Source organism: Ambystoma mexicanum, chromosome 4q (genome assembly GCF_040938575.1).
Source record: "Ambystoma mexicanum isolate Mex_15411 chromosome 4q, UKY_AmexF1_1, whole genome shotgun sequence".
Taxonomy (NCBI): Eukaryota; Metazoa; Chordata; class Amphibia; order Caudata; family Ambystomatidae; genus Ambystoma; species Ambystoma mexicanum.
In genome coordinates, this window is record NC_090928.1 from 668,380,755 (window position 1) to 668,396,156 (window position 15,402).

Genomic DNA, 15,402 nt, shown 5'->3' on the forward strand with positions numbered 1-15,402 from the left:
CTTACCTGAGTCTCGGAACCAATCCCCATCACATAAGTTCCCCGTGCCCTGTTATACATCAATAGGTAAGCCTCTCTTGATTCCTTGTACACCTAGTCACGGTCATGCCTGGTACTTTTATTCATTAATCTTTCCTTTTCAGCGGCTTCGGGGTCTTCGAGGTTCCGTGGATCCAGGCATTGACATCTTCCACCTATGGCCTCAAGGGTTGCACAGGGAGTGCCTTTGACTTTCCCTGTGTGACACTTGGGGACGGAGGTATCTCCAGTCTACATGACACTCAAGGCACAACACAGGGCGACTCCCCATCCCTCTAGATGTGTTTCATGAATTCGTGAGGGGTCACAAACCAAACCAGGTGTTAACTCCAGGTTGGTTGTTTCGCTCCAGGGTGGTACACTCGGATATCAAACGAGTAGGATACAGGAGGAGAGAGGGAGGTGAAGCATCTAAGTGCTGGCATGATGTCAAGCACAGGTGCACGTCCAGGGAGATGCTGGCTGGTGATTGCATCAAAACAAAGCTTCCCAGAAGGGGCAGGAAATGAGTCCAAATATACAGGACTCAAAACTAGATTATTGGAATGCGGTGCATCTGGAAGAAGGGGAGGTAAGGAACAAAGGGAGAGTCGTGAAAGCTGGTTGCGTGAAAGAATGAACACGTGATGCGTTTTGTCCTTTTGTTTTTATTTCCCTGTCAATAACCCCTCATTTAGTTGGGACCAAGAGAACAAAAGCATCTTTGTTGTATAGCATATCATCCGTTCTTTCAATGAAAATCCTGTACAAAGATAGCCGCGATGGTTGTCGAAGGCGGGGCTCTGTATGGAGCCTCTCTTCCATTACGATGGTGGCTGGAAAACGAAAAGCAGTGAAGCCACAATCAGGTAATTGGGGTTGGGATTATTTTGATTTTTATTAAAAAGGGTAAGGGTGCTTGGCTAGAAGATGGATGAGCAAGACGGGGGAGGCAGCCTGCGGGTTCCATGGAACGTGGGTTGGGATCAGAAGTTTCAGTCCACAATCCGTGGAACCTGATCGGCTGTGCCCCCACCCCTGGTGCTAAGGAACAAGTTACTTACCTGTAACTGTTGTCCTCCCGCATGGGTCTGGCATGGATTCACATGCTCATAAATATTCCCCCTCGTCAGGCTGGGAATCCTCGGTAAAAAAATATCAGTATCAGTTTCGTTTCTGATCTGTCTTTCTTAGTAGTAACCAATCACTGATCTCTGGGTCATACTGCCCCCAGCCAATGACTGCCCTCTCCCTAAGCCCTGCCTCTGGCAGCCATCCTCAGATTTGGTAGCACGCCAAGTGGCAGTATGACCAAGTGAAGAGCCGCAGAGGGGTAGGTGGGAGGGTTCGCATGTGAATCCATGCCAGACCCATGCTGGAGAACAACAGTTACAGGTAAGTAACTTGTTCCTTCTCCAGCATGGGGTCTGGCATGGATTCACATGCTCATGAATAAAAGAATACATAGCAGTATACACATGCACAACCACGGGAGGTGGCAACAGGCTCAACATTAAGCAATACAACAACTCAACATTAAGCATCTCTTACCTCCTCACCAGGCTCACCTTAAGCGAACAGGTTGCGCAGCACTGCTTGGCCGACCCTGGACTCCTCCCTGGAGTCCCGATCGACGCAGTAGAATCTTGTGAAGGTGTGCGTCGACCTCCATGTAGCAGCCCTGCAGATGTCCAGCAGGGGCACACCAGACAGGAACGCCGTGGTAGAAGCGATCGCTCTGGTCGAATGGGCTCTCGGACGGCCGGGCAGCGGTCGGTTTGCCAACCGGTGACAATGCACGATGCAGCGGGAGAGCCATCTGGAAATGGAAGTCTTCGAGAGAGCCTTCCCTTGATTCACAGACCCAAAGTTCACAAATAGCTGTGACGTCTTCCGAAAACTCTTTGTGCGGTCCACGTAGAACTTCAGCGCTCTAGTTACATCCAGCGAGTGCAAAGTCCTCTCGGCCGGCGTCGAAGGCGACGGGAAGAAAACTGGTAACACCAAGGGCTTGTTGAGGTGGAAGTCAAGACGGCACCTTGGGCATGAAGGAGGGGTGCGTCCTAAGCACTACCCTTGTGTCATGAAAAGTCAAGTATGGAGGCTTGCAAGATAAGGCCTGAATCTCTCCCACTCGTCGTGCAGAGGTGATGGCCACGAGGAACGCTGTCTTCCATGATAGGAACTTCAAGGGCGCCGAATGCATAGGCTCAAATGGGGCTCCTATGAGCCTGGTCAGCACCACATTAAGTACCCACGCCGGGGCAGGAGCCTTCACCTGCGGGAATGAACGGAATAGTCCCTTCATAAATTCATTTACCAGGCGATGAGACCACAAGGACGCCCGTCCCGTAGTCCTGGTATATCGGGAGATGGCAGCCAGATGTATTCTTATGGAGGCATGAGCCAGTCCAGCTTTGGCCAGCGACAGTAAGTACGGCAGCACTTGAGGGGCCGTAATCCGCAGAGGGTTAATCGTCTGTGCACGGCACTAGACAGAGAACCTCTTCCATTTATGACCATAACACTTGAGAGTTGAGGACGCCCTGGCCTTTGCAAGAACCTCTCTGCAATCAGCCGGGATATCGTACCCTCCAAACTCTAGCGCTGCAGGAGCCAGGCCTGCAAGTTCAGAGACTGTGGGTCGTGGTGTAGAATGGCGCCTCCTTCTCTGGAGAGAAGATCCGCGTCCGCCGGCAGCCTGACTGGCGGGGACGTTGACAAGTCCAGAAGGTCCGGGAACCAGACCTGCCTCGGCCACGCCGGTGCGACGAGGATCATCCTGCACCTGGACTTGAGCTGGCTGATGAGGCGGAGCAGCAACGGCAATGGAGGGAACGCGTATAGAAACAGGCCGTCCCAAGGGAACGAGAAAGCATCGCCCATGCTCCTCGGCTGTGGGAACCTGCTGGCGAACCTCTTGCACTTGGAGTACGTCGCCGTCGCGAACAGGTCGATCTGGGGTTTGCCCCATCGTTGGAAGAGTCGATCCACTTGATCCTGGCGCAGTTCCCACTCGTGGCACGAGCGCAGCTCCCTGCTGAGTGAGTCGGCGATGGTGTTTTTTATTCCTGCCAGGTGGAAGGGAACCAGAAACATCCACTGGGCGACGGCCCAGTGCCACAGATCCTGGGCCTCCTTGGATAGGGCTGGGGATCTGGTGCCTCCCTGCTTCCGTATGTAGAACATCGTGGTGGTGTTGTCGGTGAAGATCCTCACCACTTTGCCCTTGAGGGACGGGAGGAACGACTTGAGCGCCCAGAACACTGCACGGAGCTCCAAGATGTTGATGTGAAGAGACCTTTCCTCCGGGAAGCCAAAGGCCTCTTGGGTGGAGATCTCCGGTGTGGGCCCCCCAACCCTCCAGAGAGGCGTCCGTAGTCACTGTCTCCTGAAACGCCGGGGTTTGAAAGTCCGTGCCCGTCGTGAGGTGAGCCCAGGTGCCCCACCATAAGATCGCCCGACGGAACTCCTCGTCAAGGGGGATCCTGTCCTCGAAGCAGCCCCCCCGCCTGAAACCAGCGGGCGTCGAGGAACTCCTGTAGCAGACGCATCCGAAGTCTGAAAAGGGGTACAAGGTAGATGCATGAGGACATCATCCCGAGAAGGGACTTGATGGACCTCACCCTGGCCACGTCCGTGGCTAACAGTCGCCGTACCTTGCCAAGGATGGTTTTGGTCCTCTCCTCTGAAGGGGAGGCCAATATCTCCACTGTATCGAGCTTCGCCCCCAAAAACAGTGCTACTTGCGACGGAACAGGTGGGATTTGGGGTAGTTGATGGAGAATCCCAGCTCCGTGAGCAACCGGACGGTCCTCGCCGTATGATCGACGGCGAGTTCCCTTGACCTTGCCCGGATTAGCCAGTCGTCCAGGTAGAGGTAGACGTGGATCCCCTGCAGGCGCAGCCGCGCCGCCACTGGTGCCAGGCACTTGGTGAAAACCCTGGGTGCCGACTTTAATCCGAACGGTAGGGCTCTGAATTGGTAGTGGCGTCCTTGAACCACGAACCTGAGGAACTTCCTGTGCCTTTTTAGAATGGGGATGTGGAAGTAAGCATCCTCCAGGTCCAGCGACGATAGGAAGTCGCCTTCCTCCAGCTGTCCCAGTACGTGCTGGAGGGTGACCATCCTGAATTTCTGCGCCTTGATGTATTTGTTTAACCGACACAGGTCTAGGATGGGGTGCCAACCGCCTGTCTTCTTCCTGACGAGGAAGTACCTTGAGTATACTCCGGAGCCTCCTGGGGACGAGCTCGATGGCACCTTTCTTGAGCATCGCCTTTACCTCCAACAGCAGTTGAGGGACGTGATTCTCCTCCCTGGCCACGGGAGGAATGCAAGGGCACTTCTTTAGGAATTCCTGCGAGTGCCCGTTGGCCAGGGTGTCCAACACCCAACGATCGGTGGAGATGGACTCCCACACCCTGACGAACTTCGTCAGTCGGCCTCCCACTGGGGTGCTTCGGTGGGGGCCTGACCACCCGGCCGGGTCAGTCTTGCTTGGAAGCGGCCTTGCCTCCTTGGCCTCCTTGGCGACGACGGCGGGAACCCCCTTGCTTGCCGCGGCCTCTGTAGGCCTCCTGGGAAGAGGAGCGGGCTGCCTGGCGGTAGGTGGAGGAGCCACCGCTGGATCCTTTGGAGGCACCCTGTCTGCCTCCAGAGCTCCGAAAGGGCCGTCGCTGCTGAAGCACCCCAAGGGCCTGGGCCGTCTCCGAGTCGGTCTTGATGCCTGTAGAGACTCATCCACCGCCTTACCAAAGAGGTTGTTGCCGTCGAACGGCATGTCCAACACTCTGGCCTGGACGTCCTGGCGAAAGTCTGTCGCCTTGAGCCATCCTTGTCGTCGGAGGCAAACTCCGTTGCCCAGTTGGCGAAATCCGGTATCGGCAATGTCCGTTGCCACCGTAATGGCGTGATCCGACGCCACCTTGCCCTCCTGCAGAATTTCTAGGGCCTTCGCCCTTTTGTCATCAGGCAGGAAATCTAGCAGGGGAGCTATCTTGAACCAGAGCTCCCTGTCGTAGCGGGCCACGATCGCTAAGGCATTGGCCGCCTTAATCGTCGCCGCCGACGAGATGACTCGTCCCATAGAGTCCAACTTCTTACCCTCGCTGTCCGGCGGGGAAGTGGAAGCTGCCGCGCCCGCTGCCTTCTTCTTAGCCGCTGCCGAGACAGTCTGGCGTGGGCTGGGCCCTGAGGCACAAGGGGGTGGCATCGGGGACTCGGTACTTCTTCTCGTACCTGTCCCTCTTGGCGGGTGCCGTGGCAGGGTTCTTGAGGACAGCAAGCCCCTCGTCCTAGATGTCGTTGAGTAAAGGCACCGCGAGGACCGTCTTCCTCTTAGCCTCTCGTCATTGGTACAGAAACCATGCTGTTCTTCAGGGCAGAGCTGGAGGCCCTGGTTAGCATGGCGTGGAAAGAGCCAACCTCGTCGGCCGGGGACGCCCGCGGGGGGGGGAGGGGGCGGTGTGACGATGGGATTTCTGCTGTGTCATCGCCGCCATCGTCATCCTACCCCGTCGCCGTATCCTCTCCCGGCGAGGGGGATGAGGGGTCCACCGGCCTCGTGGGCACGAAGGGCGAAGAGGGGTGGACTCTCCTCCGCTTGTTCGGAGGGTTTCCTGACGGGCCGGGTTCTGGATCCTTCGTCGGGGTCCGTGGTAATCTCGTCCTTATCATAAGGATTGGATTGCCAACAAAATGGCCGCCGAGCTATCCTGGGGCTCGGGCAATGGCTCTGACGGACGGGATGGCCGCTCCAGTGGGCCCTGTTCGTCGTCCTCGTCGCTATCTTCGATCACGTCAGCAGGGACCGTCCCCTGGGATCGAACCTTCTCGAACCTCTCGTTGAGGTTTATGAACCTCTCGTTGAGGCCTATGGACCTTTCTTTGTGGCCCCTCTCGGTCTCCACCAGTTCCTCCTCAGATGCCGATTCCGAGTCTGTAACGGCCACCGCCCCCCCTCTTTTTCAGCCGGGGGCTTCACGGGGGTCTTAGCGGTGGGCTAGAAAGAGGATTCCCTCCGCGGCGGCAGGGATACTCTGGGCCTAGAGGCCGTTTCCATTGGCGTAGTCTGAGCCGGCTCCGCCAGGGTCGCAGAGACCACTTCGGTAGAGGCCTTAGCCGGGTGGATCAAGGCCCTCACCACCTTAGGTGCGTCCTGGGCCTTCGCCTTGGGGGGGAGGGTCAACGCCTCGCTCCCCCTTCGAGATCGACCGGGTCCGCTCCAGCGGCCTACCCGGGTTCTCGGACTTCCTCTTCCCCGAACCAGAGCGCTGGCTCGTGGTCGAACGTGCTGGGGAAGTAGCGCCCTGCTTGGCAACCGAAGAGCCCGACCTTTCAGCGCTCCCGGAGCCCGCGGACTCACAGTGCTTGGCCTTCTGTTGGGCCCCCGTCGCCGGGGCGCCCTTAAAGGACTTAGAACCCCGCTCAGACTTCGTCTTCTCCTTCTCACTTGCTGTGCCCTTCTCCAGCCAGGTGGCGAGGCAGGAACGACAATCTTGTTTGGTCCGTTCCGAAAGGTTCTTTCAGAACGCACAGTCCTTCTCCACGTGCGTCTTGTCTCCATGGAGGCAGTAGAGACATCGCAAATGCTCATCCTCCTTGAAAACGTTATATAATCCGCATCCAGGGCAGTTCCTGAACAGCTTGGATCCGGGTGTTGAGCTCCCTTTGTCCTGGGCCTTGTCCGTTGAGGTAGGCCGCAGATCTTCCGGAATCCTCGAAGAAGTGTAAACTCGACAAAAACTTCACCCTTGAGGGGCGTAGAAGAATTCCGAAACGGGTCCCCGTTATCGGAAGTAGAAACGGTGGAGCTTGAGGCTCGATTAAATGGAAAAAATGAGAAAATCTTCTGAAAAAGCATGAAAACGCAGTAAAAAACTCGAAAGCTAAACACGAGGACTCCCAACACTTGAGCGTGCGGTAAAAATCTGAGGATGGCTGCCAGAGGCGGGGCTTAGGGAGAGGGCAGTCATTGGCTGGGGGCAGTATGACCCAGAGATCAGTGATTGGTTACTACTAAGAAAGACAGATCAGAAACGAAACTGATACTGATTTTTTCTTTACCGAGGATTCCCAGCCTGACGACGGGGAATATTCATGAGCATGTGAATCCATGCCAGACCCCATGCTGGAGAAATGGTAATACTTCATAGTATTTTGAGCGGGTCTTGCTGTGACTACATCAGAATGTTAAAGGGTGGAACGTAGGAATGTTGGGCGGAGATCTGATATGATATCATATGGCATTTATAATGCGCCTATACACAAGTGTTTCAAGGCGCGACGAGGCAAGGGGGGGAACAAAGGGAGGACAGACAACGATTTTACTAGGCCAGGTGTCATTCAGATTGCGCAAGTGCATGGGAAGGGGGGAAAGGAAGAGTGCAAGGGGGAAAAGGGAGGGGGCAAAGTGCAGTACATGGGAAGTGGAATAAATAAGATAAATAAAATACATAAAAAACAGGCAAGTGCAAGGAAGTGCGGACAAAGTGCTGGAAAGGGGACTGAAGGGATGCAGAAAACAGTCCCCAAGTGCAGAGGTTGCTAGGGAGGCAGTGCAGGTGGGCAGCTGACAGGGCCTGGGCCAGAGATCAGAAGGGTGGCCAGGTAACCAGCACAGTGCAGGAGTTCAGCAAGGGAGGGGAGGGGAGGAGAGAAAGCAGAAGCAAAGAAGAAGGTTTTGAGGTGTTTCCGGAACCGGAGGTGGTTCTCCTCGAGTTTCAGTGAGGCAGGAAGGTTGTTCCAGAGAGAGGCCCCTGTCGAGGAGAGTGATCTGCCACCAACTCGTTGCTTGGAGAAGCGACTGACCCTGAGGGAGTTGGAGGCAGATGAGCTAAGAGCTCGAGAAGGAAGGTATTTAGGAAGAGAGAGTTGAAGGTATTTCGGAGAAGGAGAAAGTCAGTTGGTCCTGACTTGAGAAGATAATGAATTATACTGCAGTCACTATGCATTTTTTTTTATAACTCTGTTTATTGAGTTTAAACAACACAACATAAAAAACAAACATGAATCATAGGCTTACATAAGATGAAGGCAGCATGGCATTAACAACAGCTAGAAGGGCCTCACGAGGCCTAGGACCGTAACACAGTTATGAGACAAGGCAGGTAATTAATGCAACAGTGCTACTGATCTACTCCCACCAGCGGATTTCAGTGAGCATCAAGCCATTTACCCCATATTTTTTCGAATTTGCGGGGGCAGCCCCGTGCGTTATAGATCTGGTGCTCTGAAGCTACGCACCTGTCCAGCTCGTTACTCCAGCGGTTCAGGCACAGTGGGTCGGCAGAGCCCCATTTAGCCGCAATAAGTCTTTTGCCTGCCCCCAACGCAATCGCCAGAATTTGTTTTTCATATTTTGACAGGTCTACTTCACCCCAGATGCCTAAGAGTACCATTTTGGGATCCCTAGGGATTGGCGTCGCCAGGGCAGCAGAGATCGTATTAATACAGTTCTCCCAGAAGGCCTGTAACACCAGACAGTGCCATATCATATGGTAGAAGGTGGCAGGCTCAGTTTTGCATCTAACGCATGTCCCGTCTTCTAGTCCCCCCATCTGGCCATTGCAGTACGTGAGTGGTAGGAGCGGTGAAGGATTCTCAATTGTATTAGTCTGAGCTTAGATTCTATACCAATTTCTCTGGGGGACATTAATGCATCAACCCAGTCTTCAGGTTCCAGTTGACCTACATCTCTTTCCCACTTTGCTTTGAGCCCGTCTAGCTGTGTAGCCCTGAAGGAGTTAAGGGCCTGGTAGAGAGTGGAGGTGACCTTAGAGGAGATGCGTTGCGGGAGGATATTGGTCTCAATGAAAGAGCAGGGGGGTATGTTTGTCCTGTCAGGGAATTGGGTACGGATGGCGTGGGCCAGCTGCGCATGTCGAAACCGGTCCATGGGTGTCAGGTCGAATTGCTCTTGCATGGTCTCAAAATCCAGGAGGCAACCCCCTTGTATCACATGCGCTAGTGTTTGTATCCCTTTTGTGTGCCAATGACCAAAAGAGCCCATTTTCACTATTCCCGGGAGGAGTGCGTTGTGCCATATGGGTTGTGATAGCGTTGGCTTTCCTTTCCAGCCGATTAGTTTGCGTGCATCCTGCCAGGCACGACGAATATGGTGGGTCATTTTGGGCAGCGTCGGGAGCTGGTTGTGGGTGGCGTACAGGATCTGCAGCGGGGTTAACGGGGCCATGATCTCCAGTTTAATACGGATGTGTGGTAGTGTGGGGCCTGAGTGTATCCAGTCGTTTACTACCCCTATCTGTGCCGCAAGGTAATAGGTGCGTATGCAGGGTAAATCAATGCCTCCCTCCCATACTGATCTATGGAGCGTTTCAAGGGCGATCCTGGATAGTTTCCCACCCCATAGCAGCGTGTGTAGATTTTTGTCAATGAGTACAAAGGTTTCTCGGGGGATGAGGACTGGGGCATTCTGGAGAACATACAACAGTCTGGGTAGGGTCATCATCTTGAATAGCGTGGCTCTACCCATTAGTGATAGGAGGAGTGATTGGCAGTGGGGGGTGTCTCTGTTGAATCGCTCAATTACTGGTTGTAGTTTAAATTGGAGGAACACTTCGAGTGTCGGGTCAAGCCGTATACCCAGGTATTTAAATTCCTTAATAGAGACATGGAATGGGCAGGTCTCCGGGATCGCAGACTCGCCACCCCGAATCGGGAAGAAAATGGTTTTGGCTTCATTGACCTTTAGGCCCGCAAAGCTCTGATATTCCCTAAGAATGAGGGAGACAGCCGGGCATGAAGTGCTCGGGATACTGAGGTATATGAGGAGGTCATCCGCGTAGAGCGATAGGCGGTCCCCCCCCCCCCCCGTCCTGGCCAAACGAAACCGGTCCAGTTGGTTTTAGCTCTGAGCTCAATTGCAAGTGGTTCGATGGCCAGGAGGAAGAGAAGTGGGGACAATGGGCATCTCTGCCTCGTACCTCGACCCAAGGGAAATGATTTAGAGGACCTGCCGTTCACCCTCACTGTGGCCTCCGGGGATGCATAGAGAAGTTTAACCAATGATATAAATGTTTGCCCCAGGTTCATCCTAGCCATGATCGCCCACAGAGCATCCCACCCCACAGAGTCGAATGCCTTTTCAAAGTCCACCGCCAGGAGGGCTAGTGGGGCTGGTATTTCTTTGGCTCTACTCAGCGCCAGTTGGACTCTGCGTAAGTTCATGCGAGTGGATTTATTGGGCATGAACCCACATTGGTCTAGGTGGACGAGGGTCTCTATCACCTGCAGTAGTCTGTTGGCAAGTGTTCTGGCGAGGACCTTGGCTTCACCGTTGATCAGGGATATGAGACGATAGGAGGCACATTCCTCCGGGGGTTTCCCAGGCTTGTGTATGACTACTATGCATGCCTTCCTGAGGTCTGGGGGGGAGTGCTCCTAGTTCTTTGCTGCGTAGGAACATGCTGTGCATGTGGGTAGATAGTGTGCCACCGAGGTATTTCCAGGTTTCTGTTGGGAACCCATTGGGACCCGGAGTTTTCCCGGGTTGGAGCTGTGCAAGCGCCTCTTGCACCTCGGTGTCAGTGATTTCAGCATTCAGGAGATCCGATTGGCACTGTGAGAGTTTCGGGATCTCAATCCGGTCAAGGTAGTGCAAGGGTTCAACTGGCAAGCTCCCGGTGGTTGGGGTATAGAGAGTCATATGTCAGTAGTGTTCCATCCGGAGATTTAATGGCCCGTACATGTCCCCTGCTTTGTTCGCGTCTCTCTAACCAGGCCACGGTCTTATTCGCTTTGTCGTCCCGTTCATGAATTTGGCTCCGGACTAGTTGATGGGCTGTTCATGCATTATCTAGAGACAGATTGCTAAGGGCGTCTTGTGCCGTGAACAGCGCCTCTTTTGCCTCTTGGTTGCTGTGTTCTAGGATTTGCCGTTCACACTCCAAGACTCGTGCTTCTACTTCTCTGATCTTTTGGACTTGTCGTTGTTGGTGGGCGGAAACCGCCGAGATAGCTTCCCCCCCGGAGGACAGTCTAGTACGCCTCCCAGATCGAGATTGGGCAGTCCACTGAGCCTTTGTTGAGTTCGAAATATTCTGTTGTCTTTTTTCCAGCTCCTCCGCAATTTCAGGGAGACGTAGAGGGTATGTGTTCAGGCGCCAGTTACGATCTGGAAGTCGGCAGGAATTCTTCATAGTTAGAAGGAGCGGTGAGTGGTCCGAGATTCCCCTTGCGAGGAATTTAGCATCGAGAAGTCTGTGATTTATGCTGCAGGGGATGCAATCCTGGAGAGCGATTTGTGGACGCCCGAAAAAAAGGAAAAACCAGCCTCGTCGTTATGAAGTGAGCGCCATGTATCCGTCAGTCCCAGGGCTTCAGCGAAGATGGAGAGTGGTGTGGAGGTGGGGCGGCTTCCAGATCTCCTATGAGATTTATCGACTGCGGTGTCCATCACTTTGTTGAAGTCCCCACCAATCACCCATATATCGGCCTCTTCTTCCAGGAGCAAACTCCGTAGTTCGGAGAGCAGTTCTTTCCTAAGTGTGGGGGGGGGGGGGGTAGATTGCTGCCAGGCACCATTTCTCGCCCCAGATGTCAGCAAGTATCAGTACGTAGCGAACCCCAGGGGTCAGTTCTGACCTTCCTAACCTGCAGGGGGACTCGCTTGTGGAAGAGTATCATCGTGCCCCTGGCACCTTTCGTGAATCCGGCATGGTAGGTATACGAGTAGTTGGATCTTTTGAAAAAGTTGGTGCTCGTGCCTATCAAGTGTGTTTCATTTAGGAGGGCAATGTCTGGCGAGTGCCGGTTAAGGTACTGGAGCACCAATCTTCACTTTATGCTGGAGCCGAGGCCGTTAACGTTCCAGGACAGTATGTTACCTTGTTTGAGTTCATTCTATCTGCGTGAGTCTCTTGTTGGGGCATCTGGAAGGATCAATGGCAGTTGCGCGTTTTCCTGAGGCGTGTAGCGATTTCCTTTCAGGGGAGGTGTCCGGGGGTCGCCTCGTAGTGATGTGCCTGCTGACTGAATGATAATTGTGTCAACGGTCCTGGCCATACACAGTGCTTGACTTCCTTGCCAGAGTTTGTCAGCTTCAAGCCTTCTTGTCCCATGATTCTGTTTCCTTAGATTCCCAAAACTCCCCCCACCCTGTACTCCCCCCACCCCACCCCAATTGGGAGCACCTGTCGCCCAAACATTAAACTTATAACTTGGTAAACTTCCTCGAGATAACCCGGACTGCGATAGTGCCCGCGCCGCATTAGGAGCGGCGGCCGCTAGGCGAGTGCTCCCATGTTATTATGTTGCAGATTAGTCCCCATATTGCGTGGGCCTTACCCTTTTCCCTAGGGGTCCCCTTCTTGTCGTCGTCTGCATTGGACAGAGATCGAGGGGGCGAGGGCCACCCGGACCAGGGCCCCTGTGTGGGCGGGCCCAGTGGTGTGCGCCTCACTCTGGAATCCATGAGAACTTGGGTTTCAAGCCAGTCCCATGCATCTTTGGGATTGTAGAATAGATGAGTGTTGCCCTCATAGTGGACTTTGAGCGATGCCGGGAAGAATAAGGTATATTTGATAGAGAGCGACTTGAGATTCCTCTTGACCGAGTCAAATGATTGGCGGGCTTTTTGGACTTCCTTGGTGTAATCGGGGTAGAACCCGACCCTGTAGCCGTTGTATGTGATCGGGCCAGAGGCCCTTGCCATTTGTAGGATCGCATCTCGGTCACGGTAGTTCAGCAGGCGTGCGATTATCGTTCTAGGCGGGGCGCCCAGGGTAGGTTGGCCGGTGGGGACTCTGTGTGCTCTTTCTAAGGAGAAGAATTTGGAAAATGTTTTGAGGGCAAAGACATGAGCGAGCCAATCTTCAAGGAAAAGTTCAGCGCTGGGGCCTTCCTCCTTCTCCGGTATCTCGAGGATCCTGAGGTTATTGCGCCGCGCAATACCCTGACTGTCCTCAGCACGGTATTCCAGTTGAGCAACTTTTTGGGTAATCGCGGTGAGTTGTTGCTCCAGTCGGTGCACAGCGTCTTCTGTGTCCGACACTCTCTGTTCCGCCTCACCAACCCTAGCCGACAGGTTGCGGAGGTCCTGGCGTATAAGGGACACCTCAGTGGATAGGCCACCTATTTTGAGTTCCAATGATGTCCTCGAGTCCCCAATCGCTCTCATGAGGTCCGTCAAGGAGACTGGGGGGTCATGGGGCTCGTCGCTGGCCCCTTCTTCTTCTGGGGGCTGAGTTTCACGGCGGGGAGGAGCCCCCACAGTGTAGAGGTCCATTTTGCTTTGTAGAGTTTGATGCTTAGACTTTTCTTTTCCCATGTCGTGGTTGATCGGCCCCGTATGATGGGGGTCCGGGTGCTTCACGTTGTCACCCGAGGGGTGAATGTAGGGTTTGGGAAAGGGCTAGCGTGAACCAGGCAGGCGTGTAGAAGCAATGCAGGGGCCCGTTGTGTGTCCGTGCAAGGGCTGCGCCAAGAACAGAAGAGCGTGGCCTCTGTGGGTGTTGGTCTCTTTTCCTGCGCTGCCGGGCATGAGTGGAAGGCAAATCCAGCGCAGGGGCGAGCTCGTAGCAGGGACCCCCGGAGGGTCGTTCTGGCACCTATCCCCCCGGAATGCAGTCGCTGCTCAGCAGGGGCAGAGAAGGTTCGAGGGTCCCCCGTGCAGGAGGGATGGTCCAAACAGATGTGCAGAGAAGTGTCTCTCACCCCCTCACTCGCAGTTCAAGGCCACTGCGCCTAGGCCTTGTGGGGGGGACCGTGCCGGTGTTTCATGCACTGGTATGCTGCTGGCCAGTGCCTTTCTCTGTCCCTTATGGTCGCCCTTGTTGGCTCCGTGGTCTACGCAGCAGGTTCGAGCTGTATGGGGGGGCCCTTGAGGGGGAGACAGCGTTAAACCCCCACGCTGCCCGCACGCGTACCTTATTATAAATGAGTCTGTTGGCAGCGTATCTTCAATCCGCGGGGGAGCGCAGCACACGGTTCGCCTTGTCCTGCTGCAGCTCGACCCTGGGCGCTGCCGTCTCGCTGATGGGGGGAGGGCAGACAGCGTGGGTCCGAGCCACGGGCAGATATGCAGGCGGGCCTCCGAGTCACAGAACTCCGCCCGTCCGCAGCGCCCACGAGGTCAGGAGAGGCGCCGTAAGGAATGGCTCCAGTTGCAGCTGCTCCGCGTCGCGCCCACCGTAGGCTTTCCAGTGCCGGGTCAATGAAGGAGACCGCAGTGGGTCTCCGGCGGTGTCTGTAGGGCGCCGCTGGCTCTTGGAGGCGAGTTGGCCCTGTATGCCAGCGCGCCTTCTCGAAGAGGATTCCCCACATTCGGCGTGTCGCTACGCCTGTGCCTCAACGGCCGCGGCTCGTCCGTCTGCAGGATTCAGGCAGAATCTCACGTCTCCTGCTCCGTTTTTCCTCGGGGTTGCGGGCACTGCTTCTCCGCTACATCCACCGCACCCGGAGTGCAGCTGGGGTGGGATTATTACACAATGAGGGAAGTTATTGCAGGATAATTGTAGCGGCCGCCGGAGACGAGATGATTAGGTCTGCATGCGTCGCGCGCGCATGCGCAGTCTATGCATTAACTTTAATGCTAAATAAAGCATTGAACTTACATTATGGATTTTGCAGCTTTTTATAGTAATCAATTAAACTCTTCATCATGTTCATTAAAAACGTTGAGTTTTACCTTAAGAGCTGAAATATGTATAGCTTGGACATCGCCACCAAATTCTTCACAGACTACGTTATGTGCCAGCAATTCCTTCTTCACTCTTTCAGGATCAGCTTCGGGTTTGTCACACTTGTTTACAGCCAAGATAATGGGAACTGTGCCAAACAAAATCATAAGCATATTAACTTTAACTTGACTTAATTCACCACAAGAATTTAGTGATACAGAGCAATACAAAAATTATAAGTAAATAAACCGCTCAGATGCTCTTTGCTTCCTTCTCAATAACAAAATAGATTTCTGTACTACAGTAATTTCCCCATATGCTCTACACACCGCCCTTGTTCTGACATTATTATTAAAAGCACTGCCTGCTTCTGGGAAGCTTTAATTGACAGTATCATAAAGTGATTCACAATGATGACCTAGAAACAATTTTACAGCCAGGCAGGATTTTTGTTTCAGATATCAATAAATCTTCGCTTTATTAAAGTGTCTATGCTAATCCTGTTACTTTAAGCTGAGGAACGTTTCAATGGAATTCAACACAAACATTTAAAAGACTAGACAACTACTGCCTCATCACGAGTTTGGCGGTAACCCTTAAATGCAGCGGTAACGCCATTAGCGCCGCATTTAAGGGTCCGCTAAATCACAGGTAAGAGCTGGGGGTAAATCCACCGTGAATTAGCCGATTTGGGTCACTATAACCACACGCTAATACCGCCAGCGATAGTAGCGCCGAAAAT

The 15,402-nt window shown here is 54.0% G+C and overlaps 1 protein-coding gene across 6 annotated transcripts in view; it reads right to left on the bottom strand.

The window, feature by feature from the left end:
• The window catches only part of MTIF2 (mitochondrial translational initiation factor 2), an 857,581-nt gene that overhangs the window by 503,681 nt on the left and 338,498 nt on the right, over positions 1-15,402 (bottom strand). For all 6 annotated transcript variants that reach the window (XM_069608244.1, XM_069608249.1, XM_069608245.1 and 3 more), the window contains one exon: positions 14,669-14,808. In XM_069608244.1, the coding sequence (XP_069464345.1) occupies positions 14,669-14,808 (140 nt within the window). The remainder of the gene's footprint in view (positions 1-14,668; positions 14,809-15,402) is intronic.